Genomic DNA, 18163 nt, shown 5'->3' with positions numbered 1-18163 from the left:
TAATCTTTTAGTTACAGGGTACCGTGCTGGTCTAAATCAGAGGCTTTTGAAATGCAAATCAATGAATACATGTTTAGAAATAAAACGCTCAAAATTACATTCTTTATGAACATTTTATGGCCTACACATGTCAGACACAGGTACACAGAAATACAATTTTATTATTATTATTATTGTTATTATTCAACAAACAAAAGGAGTGAGGGTTGCCCCAAATATTCCCCCATGTTTCCTCCTCCTCCTCCTCCCTCCTCCCCCCCACCTCCATCTTTTCCCCATCTCATCTCTCCCATGGTGAAAGTCACTGGTGTGAAAGTAAGCAGGCCATGCTCCAATTAGCCAAATGGTGCTGTCTGCCACGGAATGGTTCAACATGGCACAGTGCACAAAAAGAACACAATAGGACAAGATAAAATACATGATAGGAGTTGAAGATTTATATCCAGCCTCAGTCGTCATACTGGATGGCATTAATACCATTGCACTAATTAATTAAATCCAGATTATTATTTTATAAATAGATTTTTTCACAAGTAGTAGATAAATTTTGGAAAATCATGCCACTACTAATACAATCTTCACGCTATTACATAGCTCTTAAGCTGTTTCGTTATTTAGCAAATGTTTTTGTTAGCTTAAATAAGTGATGACAAAGTACTATTTTGTACCATATTGTTAGATTATCACATTCGTCACATTTTTTGTCATCTACTTGATGCTTTTATTTACATTGTTTTGTTCAGTTTACAAAAGGTCATAGTCCCAGGTGGAGATTGAATTGATTTGACATTTTGATTTTTTTAACTGTTTTTTTTGTGCCAGCCTTTGAACAATCGTAATATTCTTCCCACCTAAACCTACACTCTAAACAGTAACTCAGAGGACCTATTCACACCACTTGATTTAATACACAGATGCAAGATAAAAATTGTAATTAGTTGATTTAGATAAACCTTCTAAGTATTGTGTAAGTTGTGATCAAACAATAATGTTGGTAATCACACCAAGTTAATTTTGCATGTCATTTAAGCTCAAATTTCATTGTTGGTGGGTTTAAAACAAAATTCAAGTTGCTGTAACTTAACAAACTTGGCGTGATAATCATTTTTCTCAACACTGACTTTACAGTTTGTAAAGTTCCCTCTCCTACCCACACAACATGCCCGGACAAGTTCAGAGTAAGACGGTGTGTAAGAAGGCTGAACAACCTTGATAAAAGCAACATTTCATGGTGAGTAAGATTTATTTCTAAAAGTTCGACTGAAGTAAAGGGTTTACACGTGTTCCAGTGACTTTCATTGAGATAATATGTGCCAGGCAAGAGAGAGCTGCTGTTGGTGAAAGGATTATTCAAATTTCTCATTTAAGCGTGTGACCGCCAGCTACATGTTTTACTGTTACCCCACTGTTACAGCCACAATTCTAAAAAAAATGTTTTGCTCATTCACATGTGTAGTTCCACTGAAGGCAAATTGTGGTTTGACGTTTCTGTGAGAGGAATCAAAGAGGTAAGCAAACTATTTCTTTGATTTTATCTGCCTGCATAAAATCTGCAGAAAGAGATATTAGTCATGTAATTGTAATTACATTATAACTACTTTTTTTTTCAATTGTAACTACTCAGAAGTGGCTGGAGAAGCAGAGTGCGAGTTCTGTTTTGTCTTTTTAAAATACAAACACACAAAGCAAGCAGGTGTTTGATGCCTCCTACTAAGTGCTGGGACCCTGTTTGCACTGTTGATGAGGTATGGTGCTATTGTGAGCATTATTTGTGATTATCGGTGGCTTTTTTGATCTCGGACTCACAGTGTGTTAGACCCCGGGTTAAAAAATGACACCAGAATTTCCCTTTAAGCATAATGCACTTCATACCACATCAGCATGGAAAGTGTTGATAGCAACGTAAAGGAAAAGACAAACAAATGACTGTGGTTTAACAGAATTATCTCCCAGCTCTACAGACCTCCAACAGCAGCCACACTTGGGTGGAGACGAGATGTCGAACATAGTGGAGCATTTAGCAGCTATTGTGCTGGTGTTCATCAGGTGGATACACGGCTCCAAGTAAATACTAACATTGCTCTGTGTGAAATCGACTGCATTTGCATATACGTTTTTGCCGTGTTATTACTACAGTTTGCCATTTGGTGGCTTTTGCAAGAAAAGCTCACACCTACACAATGAGTTGAACTGAAATGAATTAAATTCCAATTCAGAGTGAGAGACACAGATATACAACTGAACCACAAAGTAACAGAGGTTGTATCTTACTCTTAATTGACAGGGCAGGCCTCAGGCTCTTGGAGTGGAAACTGTTTCTCCAGAATGCTGGACTGTACTGGTGACAGACAGACGAAAAGTAAGAGGAAAAACAAAAATGGAAAATAAAGCACATAAATGAATAAGTAAAAAATGGGAAGAACGCACAGATTGATGCACGTGTTTCTCTTACATCATCAGTTGGGAAGATGCCGTCGACCAGTCTGATCTCTGGGACGTTGGTTCTCAGAGCCAGGCATGAATTTTCCTTTATAAGGCAATCCTGAACAATAAACAAAGAAAAACTTTACCAATTACGAACGCAACACATTGAACAGATTCACTTAGACTGCACGAACAAAATGATAGCAGACAATGGTTTCTAATAATGTTCAAGGTACTGTCAATAGTAATCGTGTGGAATCTTGTTGAGTAGGCTAATAATCCCTACTGGTGTTTTTAAAGGAATTTTAACAGTTTAAGGAGACTGTTGTGTGCAGTTTTATACAGTGTGATTTTAAGAATTAGAGTTAGCAGCTTCCAGGGGTATTAATATAGATATGAATTCATCTATTTGATTGTGCATAAGACATACTAGCATATTCTCCAAAATGTTGAACTGGTCCTTGTTGTTCCAATTCCTGGAACACTGGGTCAGTTATTAAAGAAAAAAAATAATAATAATCTGTCTAGACGTAGTGTATTCACATACACACACTTACCACTTTGCCCTGTGCGCTTGTCAGATCCTGCAGTACCTGCTCTAAGATGCTCTCAGCCAGAGAGACACTCAGTGATTGTCTCAGTTCACTGGATGAAAAGAGAGAACAGACAAAATATGCAATTTGGATTACAGCACTTTGAAGACCGAAGATGCATTTAGTGTAACCCAAACGTGATTTAGAGCAGCCCAGCACGTTAGACACAAGGGCTTGTTTTACCATTCAAACCTTTTATTGAGGTTTTCAAATGAAGCTTCAAATGTTATCATATTTTATGATGTCATCGCCATAAAAAAAAAAAAAAATCCTGGAACAATTTCCCATTTGAATAAAGTGATTCATCAAATTAAAAGGAGTGCCGGGTGAAGACATAACATAATCTTTTTTGTATTGACTTAAGCAGTTTGCTAAAACAGAGCCATGTTGTAAGAGCTGTGGTAGCTCCTTTGCGTGATGTGTGTACTTGTGCAGTATGTGGTTCAGCAAGTGAGGGCAAGCAGCAGGCACTTGCCAGTAATTCTTTTCTGGCGATTCATGGTAAACCTATAGCCGAACCAGCCATTAACTGTGGATATTAGTAAGGTTTTATTAATAATGCAGAGGCACAGTGAGTTCAGAACAGAAAGAATAAAAGTTTGACTACAGCTTTAAGTACTCCATAACTTATGGTGTGGTAATGTATGGAGAGACATATTAGGCGGGTAGTTAAAATTAGACATTTTACTAATTATACAGGCTATAACATGTTATGTCAGGTACATAACGAGAGTCTGCATAGAATGGTATTACTGAGGAGCTTGGCATAACTGTATTTACAAGGATAAGAGTGCCATCTGCTGACTGCTGAACTGTCGGACTAACACAAAATGCTATTCAGTGAATAAGATTTGAAACAGGGGACACTGCAACAGTCAAACACAAAGGTAAGCTGATATGAAGTGTTTCATTTTGCTTGATGCTGCTAGATTAATTATGAATGATTAGCCAGTATTTTCTTAGCATTCGCTTTGCCTCTGTCGGCAGCATTCTCTTTACATGGGCGCTTGGTTTTCATAAGCACTTTATACATTCCTGATGATGAACAGCTGACAGATGACAAATAAGCAGGCAGTTACAGACGCTAACTGCTAGAATGCTATCATCCGAAAACTGACCAAAATCACACTGTCTTACTATTACCGCAGTCTGTTGCTGATCATCTGTCCTGTGTTCTCCACCAGAGAGCTTCTCAGAAATGTGTGTATCTGTCTGCTTCTTCTGGACACACACTCTGACAGACACTCGCAAACGCTAGACCGCTGGACAACCCGTGGACACGCTGCCTCTGCACACCTCATCAGGCTTTGAGCCAGCTCCTGGAACAAACACACACGGTTGTTTTAGAGGATTACAAGGTGGAACTGGAATGTGAAATCACCTCTTCACAAAGACAATATTAAACATTTGTCAGTTATTATTATGAATGATATTTTTTTTTATTATTTTAACTGAAACAGAATTCTGGTCTTTATTCAGGAGTTTCATTTATTGTCTAGTTTAGAGCATAAACCATGCATTCCCATGCATAGAATCAAATGTAATCACAGGCAAACAGATTTAGGGGATACTATTGTCAATCATATCAGTAATGAATAGATTGTAGAATGAAAACATCATTATTTATTACCAGTATACCAGTACTGTGAATACCAGTCAATTATACTTTTTTTTTTTAAAATTCAAAGAAAGACAGCTAAGCAATCTTCTATACCCTTCAGAAAAACAACAAAAAAACTTTTTATATTAGATACCTTTGCTTTTCTGAATGTGATATTTTAATGAAATCTAGGAAGAGGGCAGCTTCTTCAATTCAGTTCAATTCAGTTTATTTATATAGCGTCAAATCACAACAAAAGTGGTCTCATGACACTTTCCAGTTAGAGCAGGTCTAAACCAAACTCTTCATTAAAAATCACTTTATAACTCATTTCTGAGTAGCAATCAGTTTACATATGTTTACACTGTGGCTCTTCAGTCTCTTGTTTTATGCACACAGTCAATCTGGTCGACCTGCTTTCACTGCACTCTATTGTACTTTATGTAGCATATGTTGGTTTATTTAGTATGTTTAGTCTATTTTCCCACTAACAGTTAGGCCTTGGCTATTTTTGACTAACCTACACTGCTGTAGCGGGCTACTGGTGCTTGAATTTCCCTTGGGATCAATAAAGTATCTATCTATCTATCTATCTATCTATCTCTCAAAAACAAATAACTGATTATTATATTTCAGAGCAAAGGCAACATTCATGGTCAGTGTAACTTAGACATTAATATATGTATATTGTTTCTTGGAAAAGACAAATCAATGAATGTAACCACCATGTGTGTAAAGGTCAGAAAAATGGTAGTCAGTGATTTGCTGTTACTGTTTTGTTAACTCATTGTTAGCTCCTGTTTGCATCTGAAACAAATTATGAGGTTATCTAGGGAGAGCTGACAAAAACCTTAAATACACAATACATTAAAAATGGGAATTATTTCCACGTATTTAACCCTGTTTTGTAGTACAATGCATTATAATTTGTAAAATAGTTAAACCAGATTGCACATGATTAAAACCTTTATTTTAATCACTCAATAGTGGATTATCCTGTGTGATGAGGTGCACTGTGGATGTGTTTAAAAGAGTACCTGTATGCGTCCAGTGAACTCATCAGAGAGTGCAGTGGCAGCGTCAGTGAGGGTGCAGTTCACTAAGTTTCCATCAGGGGCACACTCCCTGCCTGCCTCATACAGAGAGGGAAGCAGCTGCAAATGGACAGCCAACAGAAACATTAGCGGCATCAATTCCAACCCCTGACCACTTTATTAGGTACATAAAATATAATCTTAGCCAATCCAGAACACAGCAATGCCAGATAATCCACCTTTAAGAAGCCTGTAATGGCCAGTGTTTATTCAGAGGTGTTAATTCAACTAGCTGTTTATTATTGAGGTTGTAGCAAGTGCTGTGATTGTACTGGGCTGGATTACTCAAAGCATACAACACCTAATTAGATATACCTAATAAAGTGGCAATTAAAGTTATATCCCACTATGACGTAATTCATTGTGAGTTTTCCTAATCCATCTGTGCAGCCTGTACCTTCAAAGACTCCCTGGTGTTGTGCAGCACCTCATGCGCTGCCAGGATGTCAGCTTGGACCTCCTGAATGTTGCAGTGTTTTAAATGCTGAAGGCTGTCCTCCAGCTGCCGACACAAACCCCTGACCAGCTAAAATGGACGACAATCAAAACAGGCAGAGCTGAAGATAATTAACCATATGATTTGCCTCAGTCGGAGAGTGCAATGATTTCTAAATCCATTACTGTTTTTTTGCAAGTATACATTCATTTTGAATATAATGCCTCTAACACATTTGACAAATGTTAGAACAAAGCGCAACAAAAGAGTTGGAAGGTTATGGAATGATCAAAAACTGCCTACTCGGTCTGCAGTACCAGTACCAATGATGATCTGGTGGTTTGTTTTTTTCTTCATACTGCAGAGACCTCCTGTACTAGGCTGTGGAAATGTTAGACCTGTTTGAGATGTTTCCAGTCAGGAGGCTTTCTATTGCTCCTCTATTAAGTTTACTGAGAACTTAGCAAGGGAATTTCGCCTTCTTAAACGTCCTTAACAAATCCAATTCTCGTCCTTATGCTGCATTCAAATGAATAAAGGCGATAAAGGATTTGCAAGTCATTGCATTCTGTTTGACACAGTGTTCCAACTTGGCAGGCACACATTGTATTCACTCAGGGCTTTAAGTCCTGTGTCCACAGTTTTCTTTTAGTCTGACATAAATAAATGTCTGTGGAAATGCTATATGCGTGTCTTGTAGTGACTGTCACGATTAAAAGAATATATTTTTTCACCTTCATACGTTGTTAAACTATATTAGAGATAATCATTAGTATCTTTACTGTTACTGTTAACTGACCACATGCATACCTTTTCAGATTGTTGAGCTCTAAATACTTGCTGACGTTCTCCTCTATCAGACCGTTGCTGGTTGTTCCTGTCTAAACACTGCTGAATCTGCACACACATAACAGAATATTTTAATGCACACACTACAACTTCTCAGTGACACAGGAAAATGGCATGCTAAAGAACACAAGATGTGAGAAATGACAAATGCATGGAAAGTACAGTTCATCGTCTAATTTCTTAAACATTTTTCAGATTAGTCACATTTTCCAACACACGAAACAGACTCCCACGCTGACCTTGTGCAGGGCCTCTTTTGTTCTGTCAGGGTTGCTGCGGTAACTTTGTGTGATGTCAGCCAGGGGGAGAGACACGTGCTGCAAAGTGAAGTTCCTGCACAATACACAATCTAGCCTCAATATTCACATCTATCCAAATGGGGTTGATCTGCCATGCATACTATACAGTAGAGTTCACTTCATTTTAAACTTTTAAGTGAAACCATGAGGTTTGTGCTTTTTTAGCAAACTGTCTCAAAACTACTGGGTGTTCACACATTCATGTCAGTAATTTCATTGTGCCCAATATATTGTTTTATGACCACATAATGATGATATTCCCATTCGCCTCAGCAGGGTTTTGTGTTTAGTATGGTATTTGGCAAACATGTTAACATGCTAATATGCTAAACTACTTGTTTATGGCATTTTTGTAAATTTTGTAAATTTTGTAGTTACAACCACACACAGCTAGCTGTAGACTCAAATTTGGATTGTAATTTACATTACAATGTTGTTTATTACAGACCCGTTAAAGTCCTAAAAGATGATATCTTTCTATCTTGTGCACGTAAGATTAAAAAAATAAAACAAAAAAACATTTTGCTGATTGTCGGCCTACATCTATACTGTGGGTGTGATCAGTTGCCCAGGGCGTAACTTGCATAGCAGGCATTGTGAAGTTGTGAAGTTCGTTAGCAAAAATGTTAAGGTCAGATTGTGGTACATTGCTGTCACTAGCAATTTCTGAAGGTGCTCATTTATAATTAGTGCCAGGCCAGCAAAGGCTGCACTGACGTCATAGTGATCTAAACAGCATGTTAGTTGACAACTGCAACTCATACTAACCTAGCTTTTTAGGATTCACTTACAGTATACCTAATGTGCATACAAGAATTTCCCTCCAGGGATAAATAAAGGAATTCTGATTCTGATTCTGATTCTGATTCTGATATGTGTATGCATGTGTCTGTATGCGTGTGCATGTATGACCTTTCCAAGGCATCAGCCACATCCTGGAAACCTCTGGCAGTTACATTGTTTCTGTCCCATGTTAGACTCCTTGAAAGCAACATAGACAGAGAGAAATAAAGAGAGAGAGAGAGGAAGAGAGGGGTCAGTTGGGAAAGCACACTTGTGCCTAATACATCTCCATGTAAGTCGGGAGAAAATGTCCCATCTGGGTGAATGTTTGGTGCTTGATTGACTGGTAAACAAAGCTGCATCGAATGGCAAAGTCAACACACTAATTAAACTTTTGCAGCCAAACACTGAACTTCATTTACAAATACTGAAATGAAGAATCTGTAGTCCCACAACTAAAAGTAAAACTTATACTGGTATATAAATATACCAGTAACAGATATGACCATGACACTCCTTCTGAAAGATGAGACTTGAATTATTTCGTAATTTACAGATTACAAGATACAAGATAGGTTTATTTGTCACACACACAATCATACACGGTACAATGTGCAGTGAAATTCTTTATGTCCCTGCTACCAGAAAATAGGTAAGTAAAAAAATTTAAATATTGTTAAAAAAAAAAAAAGAACGTTTATAAAAAATAATAAAATTTAAAAAAGTGAAAATGTGCAGTATTTACATGAATAGTATTTACATCTAGTGCATGTAGTGCAGGTGGGAGTACGGGTGTCCAACACCTTGGTCAGTGTGTGTGTGTGTGTGTGTGTGTGTGTGTGTGCGTGCACCTAAGTCTGGTGTTGCTCATCAGTGCTTTGGCCAGCATTTTGGCTCCAGTGTCTCCGATATTGTTTCCACTGATGTCCACTTCAGCCAGGGCAGCCTGGCCACCTAGAGCGCTCAGCAGGATGTGCATCCCCGTTTTCAGCTTGGAGTCACACAGTGATAGAGACTGCAAGGGCTGCACACACACACACACATGCATACAAATATATAAGCATTCTATTCTGTCAAAAAAAAGTTATACTGAAATAAATTTTGTGAAAAAAGTTGTTTTCACCCATTTACATCACTAAGTAGATACGGTAAATGATGTACTCTCTACTTATGCACTGTACCTAATTCACAGTATGTGCCTCATTTATTTTGCTGGGTAGCTAGTATTAATGACTGAGAGTCACTCACACACTCTTCATCCTGAATGAGCTGGGCTATACGATGAAGAACATCAGTGAGAGGTCTGGTTGACAGAAAGAATGCATATTAGACTAAGGAGACAAAAATATTTATGATATACCCAACAATATAAGAAAACATAAAATGATGAAAGAAAGGACAGAAGAAAAGGAAAAAAACATGTCAGCAACATTTAATCAAAAAAACAAAAGGTTTTGAAACATGCAGGTAAACTGAACCTTCCTGATGCAACATGGTAAAACTGCCTTTCTTATGCGCTGTTCTTCTCACTCACAGGTCTGATGAAGCCTGGGACTGGCAGGAGTATCGATACGCAAATGACTGTTTAAGAGTGTTTCTACATTCATTCATGGGTAACTGTGGGAGTGGAAATGAAACTTGTGCGTGTGCGCCCAGTTTCAGATATAAAACATAATCATATATATGTGATGCTTTATCAGTCTGAATGTATACTGTGTACTTTCTGTCTTTTTGAGTACATAGGGTTTTGATAAAGAATCTGAGTTTGATACACCTGGCCCCTGGTTGCACCTCATGGAGAGGGTGAACACAGGTGTTCCAGTGAGAGCCCTGCTTTACAGCTCGTCAGTAAGGATGTAGTGAATCTACACTGAGTTTTATCCATCTGTCCAGGGATCTATAACCAGACAAATGAAGAATGCTATTCATTTATATACATTTATATTAATCTTGCAAATCTAAAAAAATGAAATCAAAATGTCTCCCATTTTTTATTATTATTGATGCACTTGGGTTTTGGTCGCCAAAATTTATGGAACAGTGCTACTTCAGCTAGAGACATTACTTCATTAGCTTTATATCACTTGGGTCTGCGTACATACCTAGCAATTGTCACACATGTAACTCAAAGCTCTTTTGAGTGAATTTTCAAGTTTTAAACTTTGGATCAGTTGCTTCATGGCCACCATGACTTAAACTGCCACAAGCTGTTTGCGTGCAAAGGTCTGTATGTTTTGTAACTGTTTAATGAAGAGTAGACATCAGGTGGTGGTAGACTGAAAGGATCATGTACAATGGGACATGCACAGCACGGTTTTGCATCATATTTCCCAGACCTTGACTTCATGGCAAAATTTCTCCCCAGTGCAAGGTGCCGAAGAGAGTGACATCGGCCGACAGACAGGACCAGAGTCACCAGGTCATTCTCAAAACCTACAACCAGAAAGGAAAGAGAGGGAGCAGTACAGACGATTTTAAAATATGGAGATATTAAGCAAGAGTAGGTGGTGAACAGCAGCATGGGAAACTGTTATTACAGACACTAAAGTTTATCCATCCATCCATCCATCTTGTTCCACTTATCCAGGTTGGGTCACAGTGACAGCAGGCTAAGCAAGGTATCTCAGACATCCACCTAGCCAGCAACAGCTCCAGCTCCTCCTGAAGGATCCTGAGGCGTACCCAAGCCATTCCATGTCTACCCTGGGGTCTCCTCCCTGTTGGATGGGTCCAGAAAATCTCCAAATGGAGGTGCTTGGCAGGCCTCTTAATCAGATGCCTGAATCACCTCAGCTGACTCCTTTCAATGCAAGGCAGCAGTAGCTCTACTCCGAGCTCCCTTCAGATGTCCAAGGCTGAGCCCAGTCACCCATGGAGGCAACTCATTTTGCTCAATTGCATTGTATGATCTCATTCTTTTGGTCACTACCCAGAGCTCATCATCATAGGTAAGGGCTGGAACGTAGACTGATCCAGTACAATGCCTCCATTACTGCAGATGCTGCACCAATCTGTCCATCCATCTCACACTCTAGTTTACAAGATGGTAAGGTGGTCCTGAGTCTCAATTCATCCGCAAACCACCCAATTTGAAAATGGGAACAGTTTTCCAGAACTTCCTTGAGTATTCAGACACATCTCCTTATTACTGAATTCAGGTGTGTTATGCGACTGTTTTTCAATGGTTGGGCAAGGAAATCTTAATGCTTCAGCATACCAAGACATTTTGGACCATGCTATGCCTCCCACAGTAACAGCTCGGGGGAAGGCCACCCTCCTCCCCTGCATGACTGCACCCCAGTGCACAAAGCAAGGTCCACAAAGACATGGCCAGATGAGTCCAGTACGGAAGATCCCTACTGACCTGCACGGAGCCTCATTCTCAGCCCCATAAGACCCTCAGGATGCACTGGAATGGAGACTGTGAGTCTGACCCCTCCACGCAACACCAGTGCCCGACCCACAAATACCCCACTGCATGCATGGGCAAAACCCACACAGAAACACTCCAAAATTCTGCAGAAAGCCTTACGAAAACAACAGAAGCTGCCAAGGCTGCAAAGGGGGGACCAATTCCACAGCAATGTCCATGCACTTACAATACAATGTCACCAATGTCCCCGTTGGCGTAATGGTCAGTTGTTCCAATACTTTTGTTTATATAGTATATTCCTCTATAGCCACCCTGAACTCCTCCCACTGCAGCCCAAATTTTTGCTTCAACGACTGCTGATGCTCCCTTCTGGCCTCTATGTACCTATGTTCCTACCAGCCACCTCTTCAGTGGGGGCTTTAAACATGGCTGACTCAAATTCCATGTCCTTAAACTCCCCTGTTTCCCAGTTTCTTCTGGAAGACCTCACCCCCTCCAGAAATACCCAATTCACCCTCACTACATATTTGGGTTTACCAGATCTGTCCATCAGTCTTGCCTGACATCTGACCCTACTCACCACCAATTGGTGATCAGGTGACAATTTCCCTGCTCTCTCTACCTTAGTGTCCATGACATAGGGCTGTAGGTCTGACGATACGACCACAAAGTCTATGATTAACCACAACCATGTTTAAATAAATCTGCTGATTTTTCAAAAATGTGATGTATTAAAATGCAAAAAGCCTGATTAAAATGCAGTTTCCTAAACCAAAATAATGATAATTCTATTTCATTTTCTGGTAAAAAAAAACGTAGTGTATCATGGGTTATGAAGGAAGCGGGATGTTCTCAACTAACCCTAACTACCACATTTGTGCAGAATCCCTCCATGACATAAATTTTTTTTTTATAGAAATAAAATGAAAAGGTTTCATTTGATAAAATAACTTACATGTTTTAAAATCTTCTTTAATTGTGCAACCTAATTGAGTGCAGCAGGTGGCAATATATTAACCTAACATGCACAGCAAAATATCAGCAAATCATTTTTCTATTAACGCCTACCTCAGTTTTGCCACACCAAGCATGAAAGTGTATGGTTTAACAGGAGAACATGGTGCTGCAGCAGTACAAGCAATTGCATCTGTGTGTGTGTGTGTGTGTGTGTGTGTGTGTGTGTGTGTGTGGTTCTATATACCATTGTCAGAGATGTTCAGACTTCTGATAGCTGTAGCTTCAGAAATGTGCTCTTGTATCACCTGGGCCCCTGCTGAATGCAGCTACACAGACAGACAGACAGACAGACAGACGTGCAGACAGACACACACACACACGCAAGCACACAGGCATTAAGACACCAATAATAATAATTTGTTTATTGTGACTTCTGCTACTCATCATCATAAATAAAAAATGTGTGTGAGTGTATATTGTACCTCACAGCTGCTGAGGTCCAACTCCAGCCCAAAGAGACGAGTGTTGGTCGCCAGACCCTGTAGTAATAACCTGGTTGCAAAACAAAACACATCTACAAGTCTATACATAAAATATACAACTATATACATGTTATAGCAGAGCTGCTTTGCACTTTCCACCCCTAAAATTGACTCGTGAACCATAGAACCCCAGCTGATTTGTCTGTTTCATGTGCCTGGAGAGATAATAGTACTTTATTAATGCAATAAATAATTACAAAAGCCGTTCATTGGCTAAAAGGGTTCATTCATGTGTGTGTGTACAACTTTTTTTGGCCTCCACAACTCAGTCAGTTATAAGTGATCAAGCAGAGATACAGTCAGTCACTGAGTGAGTGCTCTTAATACATAGATATTTGAAAAATCCAGTGAACGGCTCATTCCAAGGTTTCATATGTGTCTTATTGTGGAATCTTCGCAATATGAAAATGATTCTTGTGGTCAAGAGTTAGCTTTCATATTGCTAAAATTAATATTACAATGCATTTGCTGCTAGTAAACACACCTGAGAGCTTGTGGTGGTAGCTTGGTTTCACACAGACCCACATATTTCAGTTCACAGCTCTGACTGAAGAACTCTCGAATGCTCCTGGTCACCTCCCGCACCTTTCTTCACAAATACAAACAAAACACGCAAATAGAGTCACAAGCTGTGTTTTCTTTTAGTGCACTTTTTCAACCACAGCACACACTAAATTTTGCTACGGTAAACTGTTGTATTGTGAGTTGATGAAATAATTCATTTTTAGACAGGTAAGAGGCCTATTCCACACCTGCACAAAATCTTCCTATCACCATGCCCCATTAGTTTCAGCACACAAGGTAATCTTTGCCAGATCATCTAAGATGCCTTAAGATTCCAGGAGATTCAAGATTCCAGATCCAAGATTCCAACAAGGTAGATACTCCCAGCAGTTTTTTTATTATTATGTCACTATTTTGGTACATTTTTAGCGTGGCAGATAGCCTTTTGAGATTTACTCAAAATCGGAAAATCAGTTGGTCCTCGGCAGATGGAATTTTGGGCCCATGGCTTTAAGTTAAAGAGATATGGTTATTTGTCACAAGACTCAAGTAACAAGTAAAGTCATGAGTCACTGGTATTAAGTCCAAGGGGAATTGCACATCTTTTTTTGATTTGTAAAGGATAAAGTCAAGTTTTTGAATTGACTGAAAGGTGAGCTGAGTTATTTGTAGCTGTTTCTGCATAGATGTAAGCCAGACTAATCAGACTACAGAGCTAGACAACATCCATCCATTTTCTATACCGCTTATCCGTCAGGGTCGCGGGGGAGCTGGAGCCTATCCCAGCTGACTACGGGCGAGAGGCGGGGTACACCCTGGACTGGTCGCCAGTCAATCGCAGGGCCAACACACAAAGACAAACAACCACACACTCTCACACTCACACCTAGGGGCAATTTAGAGTAGCCAATTAACCTAATGTGCATGTTTTTGGTATTGTGGGAGGAAGCCGGAGTACCCGGAGAAAACCCACGCAGGCACAGGGAGAACATGCAAACTCCACATAGAAGGGCCCAGACCGGGATTCGAACCTGGAACCCTCTTGCTATGAGGCGACAGTGCTAACCACTGCACCACCGTGCCGCCCAGCTAGACAACAGATAAATAATAAACAAAATAAGAAATTAAGGAAACTACACTGAAGAACTATATATATAGCGTATACTGTACACTGTACAATACAACACTTTCATACACAATTATACTGCATATGTGCAAAAGTGTGAGTCTATTAGTGCAACGATCCTGACTCAATAATGCATAGAAGATGTAAGATTGCAGGTCTCACATCTCAAAACCCCACTGACTGTGAACAGTGAAGCTGACCTGTGGCTGAAAGGATTCCTGGCCAGGTTCAGGTGCATCAGTTTGTAACAACATCCAGTAGACAGGGACACAAATAACTGCAAAAAAAAAAACAAAGTTAGAATATATAAGGGTTATGTACAGAATGAGTACGGATGTTAAATTCTCAATAACAACAAAGCAGCACAACAATCTGAGCTGAACTGTCTTCACTGACCGTATCCAGAGGGCAGCCGGTATCACTGAGGTCCAGATGAGACAGAGAGTTAGTGCTGGACAAGAACTTGAAGAGAAACTGTAACACACACACGTACACACACAATGTATATATATACTGTCTAGTATCTTTTTAAAGGCAATTTCCTACAAAAAAAACAATGTATAAACACATTGAAAAAGTAAATTCTCTCAGTCATCACTTATGATAGCTGTGTGGTGGTGTGTGTATCTGCAGAGACCCTGGCCTCTGCCTGTATCTGCAGAGACCCTGGCCTCTGCCTGTATCTGCAGAGACCCTGGCCTCTGCCTGTATCTGCAGAGACCCTGGCCTCTGCCTGTATCTGCAGAGACCCTGGCCTCTGCCTGTATCTGCAGAGACCCTGGCCTCTGCCTGTATCTGCAGAGACCCTGGCCTCTGCCTGTATCTGCAGAGACCCTGGCCTCTGCCTGTATCTGCAGAGACCCTGGCCTCTGCCTGTATCTGCAGAGACCCTGGCCTCTGCCTGTATCTGCTGTGTGGTGGTGTCTGTATCTGCAGAGACCCTGGCCTCTGCCTGTATCTGCTGTGTGGTGGTGTCTGTATCTGCAGAGACCCTGGCCTCTGCCTGTATCTGCTGTGTGGTGGTGTCTGTATCTGCAGAGACCCTGGCCTCTGCCTGTATCTGCTGTGTGGTGGTGTCTGTATCTGCAGAGACCCCGGACTCTGCCTGTATCTGCAGAGACCCTGGCCTCTGCCTGTATCTGCAGAGACCCTGGCCTCTGCCTGTATCTGCAGAGACCCTGGCCTCTGCCTGTACCTGCCTACATCTCTCTGTCTGTCACAAAGAGATGCAGCTCTGTGACAGACAGACACAAGGAAAGGATGTAACCTGCACTTTGACTGTATTCACACAAAATCTCACATATTTATTGAATGTAACTGCTCTGAAACAATTAGAAAAGAACGCCATATTTCACTAATCCACTACTTTAACTGCAGCTCATTCACAATCAAGCCCACTCGACCACCACCTCTTTTTCTCAACTGCTCATGAGCGGCTAATTTTGAATTATGTGTTCATCAGGTTCAACGTCACCTGAAATATTCTACATACTATGCCTCTAAGATGTTTACGCATGGTTTGCCAGAGTGTGCTGAAAAATATATTAATAAATAAAATAAATCAGTAAATTAAATATTATTCTCACAAATCACTGTTAACTGGGACATGTGAATCCCTGCACATATACCAGGGCTTTCAGCACAGAGACAGACTTGACTATACTATGACTTTCAGTTCAGGAGTTAGGCAATGTATGTGAATGTACTATTACACATATCTATTCCAATGGTACGGTAGTGGGGAAAACATCTTGTTTGTTGAGAAAACAAAAGACCAATTTCTTGAGATAACAAGATAATTAAGATGATCAATAATATTAATGAATACATTTTATTTGCTTGCCCTCAGCACATCAAGTGTAAAGATTTTAAGTGAAAAAAGTTATTTATTACTCTCTGCTTTTTTCCCCTCTTTAACTCAGTTGTGTTGGGCACAGATGGGACCAGATCTGGTTATTAGCAGAATATTCATGATTATCCCAAATAATCAGTAATAGTGATAAAATTGTTGACAACTAATTTCAAATACAGGGCACCAATCATGTTGTCCGAGACAACTAGGAACTAGGCACCTAGTTGTGAGGTTTAGTTTCAATTCAAACTCTGGCTCCTCATTGAGCAACTCTTCTGATGACATCATGCAGGTAATAAAAGCATTCTTGCTGTGCGACTGTATGCTTTTTCCTGTGCGACCTTTGACAGCGGGAACTACTCCAGGCTTTCCTTGGTGTCCCGGTCGCCAAAAGGGAGCACCTCATAAAGCTTGGCTGTTTCGCTCTCTTTTATTTTAAGCGTCCTCTCTGTTTTGTTTACCTGGATCTGAAAAGACAGCTGTGTCAAATCAGCCGATCTCGCCCTTAACGGAAGGATGAACAGACCTCGTCAGGAGATAACGGATTACGCCATCTTCCCAATTGCATTGACTCCGCTGTATCCCCGCTGCCTATTAAGGACCACCGTGTCCGGTGTCCGGTGTCAGGCCTGCTGAACGCCGGCCTCGTTGCCATAGGGTAAAATAAACTGGTTGATTATGCCTCTGTGATAGTTAGGATCCTCCCTCTTCTTCTCCTTTTTCTCTCTTGCTAACCCTCTTCCACACACTTTAGACATCCACGACCATCAGAGTGTACGGATCACATGGTAGCATAACTCAGGTCTGCTCCGTCACTTTGTTGGACACGTGTTAGACCACGTTGTTCCCCACTCTCTTGGTTCAAACCATCACGGTATAGCTGCCATATTGAACCTCGTCTGCCATCTTTGCTTTCTCCCTCTCTCCCTCTCCCTCTCTCTCTCACACACACACACCACATGTGTGCTTTTGCTTTGCTGTAATACAGTTGCTTGTGTTTGTTTAGTTGTAGTCTATAACAGATATTTATTTATTGGAAGTGGTGTTGTTTTTAAATTAATATGGCTTTTATTAATAAATTCTGTTATAGCCAATTATGTTCTCTTGCACAACATAACTGGCGCCCCGCAATTGAATTTAGTTGTTAACAATTTTATCACCGTTAATGATTGATCTGTGATAATCCCAAATAGTTTGCGAATAACCAAATCTGCTCCCACCTGTGCACAACAGTTGAATCCCAATGCAAGTGCTGTGTGAATATAGTCTGCAGCTGAGTTAACTCAGTTACTGAGCTGGAACGCACCTGGATTTCTCCCAAACCTCTGTATTACAGCTAAACTTCTGAATGCGTATGCTGAGTGTGGCTACTGTATGTGTACTCATGTGTGCCTTCTTTGCTTGTAAAATGATTGATCTCCATTCTACAACATACCATGGCCTCCTCAGAAACCAGGCTGCTGGGGTTACCAGACAGGTCGAGGTGGGTCAGGGTTGCTGAGAACAGCTGGGTGGAGAACAACACCTGACTGAGACAGCCGAGACCTGGAAACAGACCATGTGGAAATGATAACCATGTTGTCGAAGGTTGATAACAGGATGGAAAAGCAATGTTGTGAAATAATTGCATTTTGTTCGAGATGACATGAAGTGCAGGCTGCAGATTCCAAACATCGCAGCCGTTTCTTTACTTGCTCATTCTGAGAAGGAACAGTAAGACAGATAACTGCT

General features: G+C 40.3%; 1 protein-coding gene across 9 annotated transcripts in view; it reads right to left on the bottom strand.

The window, feature by feature from the left end:
- The window catches only part of carmil2 (capping protein regulator and myosin 1 linker 2), a 59272-nt gene that overhangs the window by 28796 nt on the left and 12313 nt on the right, over window positions 1–18163 (bottom strand). For all 9 annotated transcript variants that reach the window (XM_046394766.1, XM_046394764.1, XM_046394767.1 and 6 more), the window contains 18 exons: window positions 17868–17977; window positions 14977–15054; window positions 14781–14857; window positions 13435–13539; window positions 12891–12960; window positions 12653–12734; window positions 10415–10511; window positions 9327–9381; window positions 8930–9102; window positions 8208–8276; window positions 7236–7329; window positions 6958–7044; window positions 6109–6237; window positions 5655–5771; window positions 4161–4336; window positions 2982–3069; window positions 2453–2542; window positions 2272–2338 (listed from right to left, as the gene is read on the bottom strand). In XM_046394766.1, coding sequence (XP_046250722.1) covers window positions 2272–2338; window positions 2453–2542; window positions 2982–3069; window positions 4161–4336; window positions 5655–5771; window positions 6109–6237; window positions 6958–7044; window positions 7236–7329; window positions 8208–8276; window positions 8930–9102; window positions 9327–9381; window positions 10415–10511; window positions 12653–12734; window positions 12891–12960; window positions 13435–13539; window positions 14781–14857; window positions 14977–15054; window positions 17868–17977 — 1764 coding nt within the window. The remainder of the gene's footprint in view (window positions 1–2271; window positions 2339–2452; window positions 2543–2981; window positions 3070–4160; window positions 4337–5654; window positions 5772–6108; window positions 6238–6957; window positions 7045–7235; window positions 7330–8207; window positions 8277–8929; window positions 9103–9326; window positions 9382–10414; window positions 10512–12652; window positions 12735–12890; window positions 12961–13434; window positions 13540–14780; window positions 14858–14976; window positions 15055–17867; window positions 17978–18163) is intronic.

Source organism: Scatophagus argus, chromosome 7 (assembly GCF_020382885.2).
Source record: "Scatophagus argus isolate fScaArg1 chromosome 7, fScaArg1.pri, whole genome shotgun sequence".
Lineage (NCBI taxonomy): Eukaryota > Metazoa > Chordata > Actinopteri > Scatophagidae > Scatophagus > Scatophagus argus.
The sequence above is the reverse complement of the archived record's forward strand: the minus strand, read 5'-3'. Positions and strand labels throughout refer to the sequence as shown.